General features: G+C 51.8%; 1 protein-coding gene across 1 annotated transcript; it reads left to right on the forward strand.

Annotated features, from left to right (window-relative positions):
• Window positions 1–4,262: 4,262 nt before the first annotated feature.
• Window positions 4,263–5,429, forward strand: SOX1 (SRY (sex determining region Y)-box 1). The gene has a single exon (XM_006851516.1). It carries the CDS (start codon window positions 4,263–4,265, stop codon window positions 5,427–5,429), a length of 1,167 nt encoding a protein of 388 aa, XP_006851579.1.
• Window positions 5,430–6,078: the final 649 nt, after the last annotated feature.

The raw sequence follows: 6,078 nt of genomic DNA on the forward strand, positions 1-6,078 counted from the left end.
ACATATATACACACATATATACTATGCAAATATATCTACAATGTCCTCTAATGATGACTTGGATCGGAATTCTCTTTGAGGATTATGTCCACAGGTTAAATAAAAGAACACAAAGCATCTTTATTTATCCACATTTCTAAGTTGATCTTCTCTTTGGCATTGAGAGCAAAGAGGCATAATGAAGTTTCTGAGTTGCCAAGAGAACAAATTTGGTCAATCAACAGTGAACTAATCCTTCGCCTCAGGGTCTGGGCTTTCTCTGACATTACTTTGAAATAGTATAGTCATTCTTCAGATCCTCAAGAGTACTGCTTTTGGAAAAGTCTTCGGCTTAAAGGAGGTCTCTGCCAACCTGGTGGGGGGTGGGAGAAAGGAAAGAGATGGATTGGGAAAGAAAAGGAGATATTTTTCAAACTGGTTTTTGGACTGTTTTCTCTCTTTTTTAAAGAATCACTAGGGAGAGGGGTCAGAAGGAGCAAGAAACTGAGGCTCCCAGAAGCAATTACCAACGGGAGTTAATACAAGGGTCCTTAGTCCTCGTGCCAAGATGGAAGGCACTGAGAGGTCTGGCGCTCAGTGCCCTGCCGCTGCCTAATTGGTACAGACTGTAACTGTCAATCAACTATCACTTGGCAACAAGTTACACCTGCAGCTCCCTTTTTAATACTTATGCATGTGGGCACCTATATTGTGTACACCCTCTTGGGACTGGGGAACATCTCATCACTAAAAAGGGTTATGGAAAAGTACCTTTATTGCTAAATACTATCATGATCTCATACAAGGTGAACCCATTTACCTCCCATTTCAGTGCTTTGGATAACAAGGGTAATGTCAGATTTGAAACCGATTTTCAGGGTTGTAGTAGACAAAAACTAGACCAATTCAAAGTCAGTTATCAAAGTTCCGGAAAACTATCAAGTATTCCTGCCGTGCACACAGGAGTGTAGGGTGTTTTAAAAATAAATAGCTCCATTGATATGGAAAATAATGCACCCAGCCTGATTTAGACAAAGTATTTTCAGGGGGTCTTAGGCTATTTCGTTTAAAATCTAAATAGAAAAGCCCAGCAAAGGAATTGTTCAATCGCTAAATGGATGATATAGTTTATAATTTGTAAATCATTTCCTTTATTTCAGTCTGGCTAACTTTCCATAACACACTGGATCTCACTGCACACCCACTACCTCCTAAATTATCAAAGGAAAAATAGGTCTATAGCATTTTTAAACATTAATCTTGTTCATTTTGTTGGCGTTGTTCATTCACAATGTAACTGATCATTGTAGGTAGTACATGAAACAAATCAAAAGATTTAAAAACTAGATTGAACATAGTTGAAAACTGAGTTTATAACCTAGATATTTAGTGAAAAGTAAATATGAAATGCTATTTCCTTTCTAATATAATTGTATATTATTTGATGAGTTTACTATTAGCTGCTGAATGGCCTGAATTGGAAGCAGTTTAATCTGCAAAGAGAACAATTTTCTGTTGCACTGCACACTGTAGCAATCCTGCAATAAGAACTACAGTAATAATTATAGTGATTGATACAAAAGAAAGCATTATTCCCGTATCCTGGATAAGCAATAAGGTGAAATAAATAAATGACAAGAGAACAAGATGAGATGTTACATGTTCATGGCTCAATATTTTGAAACATTTCCTTCTTACTACTACTATCATCGTCATTGTTATTGTATGTTTGTTTTTAACATAAAATGGTCAGTCATGCTTGCTTCCGTGGTTAAGGCTCTACTTTATCAGCCATCTCTGTCATGAAGCATTCTCTTACGAGGAGGATGCCTAGTAGACTTTTTTCCTTGGCACTTCCTGAGAACACAGAAGCAATTATTCAGTGGACTCAATGGGTATTCTAAAATAACTTTTTGGGTCACTTTCATATCATTTAGTTAAAGACGATAGTGCGAGGGCAATGTTGCTTCTTGAGGTTGGGTTTAAAAATCTCTCGCACATTCCCGAATCAAAGGCACTTTGATGTTTAGGAATCATAACTGCAGGTTGGTGCCTGCAGCATTTCGAAAACTGGGTCTTTCGTTTGCGTAATAAAAATATGAGGTCAATTTCTCCTGCCTGAGACCCCATTATTCCCATGCGGGTTCAGGTGGACCCTGCACAGTTCTGGAAGTCTTTGCACTTCTTAGAGCTTGCAGAAGATTGGTTCCAGAAAAGCATGGACTAGATCATTCATTTTATTTTATTTTTTGCTATTTCAACAAACTTTTTCAACTGTTAGTAATTAAATCCTAGATCGATATTGTTTTGACCTTCCCAGAAATTACTTTTGATAAGGAAGAAGCCAAGTTGGGACGATTAAGTGACTCTAAACCCTCAGGGTCATTTTAAAGACACCTTCTCCCCAAGTTAAGGATTGCTACAAAAGGAAGCTATGGAGCTATGTCCTGCAAAAGCCTCCCTGTTAACCAGAATTGTGTGGGGCCTTGAGCCACTTAGTACTTAAAGCGCTTGACTGGTAACTGAGAGGTGGGAGTTCTAACCCACCAGTTGCTCTGTGGGAGAAAGATGTGGCTGCCCTAAAGAGTCCAGCCTAAAGATATCCTATGGGACAGTTCTAGTCTGCCCTATAGGGTTGCGGTCTACTCAATGGGCAGGGTATTGATTTTTGACTTTGAAAGCCTGTACAGAGAAGGGGCTCTGCAGGCCGCACTCGGGAACTTCACTGCGCGTGGCATGGACGGATGCGTCTGGAGGAAAAAATGGGCTGTCACCGTCCTGAGCGGCAGGAGAACTCGTGGGCGAATTTCTCCTCGTGTGCACCTCGGGGCCGTCTGCCCTGCATCCGAGGTGGCGCCTCCTTTCCAGCTCTCTGGATAAGCTGAGAACGAAGTGCCGGCCTCTGGTACCAACTGTCCCCGTCTGATGGCGCAGAGTTGCTGGCAAGGGGATGGAGGGGGCAGAAGAGGACCAGCCCGCAATCCCGCGCCTTTAAACCTGGCCAGAGGCTGTATTTTCTCCCCACCTAAGCCCTATCGCTTTTTCTCAGAGCTTGCAAATTCAATCGTTCATCATTGCAAGCGCGCGAGAAGGGGAGAGGGCGAGGAGTACGAGCTCGGAGTTCGCCGCCACCGCGCGCGCTCAGGAAGCAGCGTGGCTGTGACCCCCTTCCCTGGCCCCTCCCTCCTCCCTTTGCCTCTCTCCTCCTTCCTCTGCCTCTCCCCCACCCCTCCTTGCTTCCTTGCTCCCTCCTCCCGCCGCCCGCGCCGAGTTTATATACTCGCCTCCCCACGTCACTCGCCAGCGCGCCATGCAAATAATCCCCCCGCCGCCGACTCCCATTGGCCGCGGCCAACTCATTTAATGGCAGCTCGGGGCTCAGCGTATGGCTGCTGGGGCCCCGGCGCACCGCGAGCCTTGCTCCTGCTCCTCGGCTCGAAGCGCTCCGGCCGCGAGCTGGAAAATCGAGAACGCATCTTCCGGTCACTTCTCCTCTTGGGCTCCGAGGTGCCGACTAGCTTCCCCTCTTCCCAGACCCCTCGCTCCTTTCCACCGTCCCCCCTCTTCCTTCGCCTCCTCCTAGGTTCAATTTTAATTGCATCCACCCGTTCCCGCGGCGGCGGCGTTGGCGGCAGCGGCGTGGCGGGGTAGCAGACGCCCCCCTCTTCCCCCTTCCCCCCGCCCCCGTCTTGCTCTCACTGGACACCTGGGACAGACAGATGCAAAGTGCACGCGGTTCGCCTCTCTCTCAGAAGTTGTGGCCACCAAGTTTAAAAGCCGGTAAAGAATAGAGCCGAGGAAGAAAGGCTAGAGCGCGCGCGCGCGGCGGCGGCGGCGAGCGGGGAGGCGGCGACCCCTCCGGCCCGGCCCGGCCTGGCCCTGCGCAGCCAACTCCCTCCCGCCTCCAAAAGTGGAGTCGCAACTTTCCAACAACTGCACCTGTTTGAACAGCACCACCACGGGGCCACCGGGCTGCAGCGGCGACCACGGCGACGGCGACAGAGCCTGCACTCACCGTCTTTGGCAAGTGATTTCGGCACGGGGAGAAACTTTGTACCTGCGAATCTGACCAACGTTGAGTGCGTGTATTTTTCCTCTTTTTTTGTTGTTGCCTCTGCCTCCCTTCTCCCCCCACCCCACCCCCCAAGTCATTCTCTCTGCTGGGACCTCTTCCCCACCTTCCTTGACGTTTCCTTTTCGAGCCCCTCTCCCCGCACCCACCCTCGTCCCTCTATGCTTGAGGCTTTTTTTGCCTGGTGCCGGTGAACCCCAGAGCCGCCCCGATGTACAGCATGATGATGGAGACCGACCTGCACTCGCCCGGCGGGACCCAGGCCCCCACGAACCTCACGGGCCAGACCGGGGCGGGCGGCGGCGGCGGGGCTGGCGGCGGCGGCGGCGGGGGCGGCGGCACCAAAGCGAACCAGGACCGGGTCAAGCGACCCATGAACGCCTTCATGGTGTGGTCCCGCGGGCAACGGCGCAAGATGGCCCAGGAGAACCCCAAGATGCACAACTCGGAGATCAGTAAGCGCCTAGGCGCGGAGTGGAAGGTGATGTCGGAGGCGGAGAAGCGACCGTTCATCGACGAGGCCAAGCGGCTGCGGGCACTGCACATGAAGGAGCACCCGGATTACAAGTATCGGCCGCGCCGAAAGACCAAGACCCTGCTCAAGAAGGACAAGTACTCGCTGGCGGGCGGGCTGCTGACGGCTGGTGCGGGCGGCAGCGGCCCGGCAGTCGGCGTGGGCATGGGTGTGGGTGTGAGCGCCGCGGGCGTGGGCCAACGCCTCGAGAGCCCGGGCGGTGCGGCCAGCGGCGGCTACGCGCACATGAACGGCTGGGCCAACGGCGCCTACCCGGGCTCGGTGGCGGCGGCAGCCGCCGCCGCGGCCATGATGCAAGAAGCGCAGCTCGCTTACAGCCAGCACCCGGGCGCTGGAGGTGCGCACCCACACCACCCGCATCCGCACCATCCGCATCCGCATCCGCACAACCCGCAGCCCATGCACCGCTACGACATGGGCGCGCTGCAGTACAGCCCCATCTCCAACTCGCAGGGGTACATGAGCGCGTCGCCTTCGGGCTACGGCGGCCTCTCTTACGGTGCCGCCGCCGCCGCCGCCGCAGCCGCTGGAGGCCCGCATCAGAACTCGGCCGTGGCGGCGGCCGCAGCAGCCGCGGCCGCGTCGTCGGGCGCCCTGGGCGCGCTTGGCTCGCTGGTCAAGTCGGAGCCGAGTGTCAGCCCGCCGGTCACGTCTCACTCTCGGGCGCCCTGCCCTGGAGACCTGCGCGAGATGATCAGCATGTACTTACCCGCCGGCGAGGGCGGTGACCCTGCGGCCGCAGCGGCAGCCGCGGCGGCGCAAAGCCGGCTACATTCGCTGCCCCAGCACTACCAGAGCGCGAGCTCCGGCGTCAACGGCACCGTGCCCCTGACACACATCTAGCAGCTCGAGGTACCGGCGGCCCGGCCCGGGCGCGGGGTTGGGACAGACACTGCCCACCAACTGGTCACCGGGGCGCCTGGATAGAACGTAGGACAAACTTGTGGTTCGCTCTCCGTGCGGCCTCGCTCCGGCTTTCCACCCGGGGCTCCCCGCCCCACCTGGCCTTTCTTTTTTGTACAGAATGTTTTCATGTCCTTGTAAAAATGAAAATATTGGTGAGGAACAGAAGGTAACCATTGCTCTGCTGCCTTTTTAGAAGTTCCTGGGACTACTCCTAGTTGTTGAAACCAGTTTTGCGTTTTAAACTGAACTTCAGTGTTTTATTGACTTTTTGTACAGTATTTATCATTCATGGCGGAGGCAGAAAGCGTTTTATTTGCTAAAGAGGACAAACAAGAAAAACAAAAATATAGGCAATGCCAACTTTTATATAACCACTGAAGCAGTAACTTTCATTCTTGCATCGCTTCTTTAATGGTCTTTTATTGCCTAAGACAAAGTGATGGAAGCTTCGTTCTCATTTGTTACATATGTTGTAAGGCAAATCCACACACTTAAAAGTTTTTGTAGTTGTTACCGCTTTTTTGTTGGTTTGTTTGTTAATTTATACAAAGAGCTTTCCCACCCGTTAGACTGAGATGTTATATTC

Source organism: Chrysochloris asiatica, unplaced genomic scaffold, assembly GCF_000296735.1.
Source record: "Chrysochloris asiatica unplaced genomic scaffold, ChrAsi1.0 scaffold00029, whole genome shotgun sequence".
Taxonomy (NCBI): domain Eukaryota; kingdom Metazoa; phylum Chordata; class Mammalia; order Afrosoricida; family Chrysochloridae; genus Chrysochloris; species Chrysochloris asiatica.

What these genes read in the sequence shown, in the direction of transcription:
- SOX1 (XM_006851516.1), top strand. Translation starts at nt 4,263, where the DNA reads ATGTACAGCATGATGATGGAGACCGACCTGCACTCGCCCGGCGGGACC.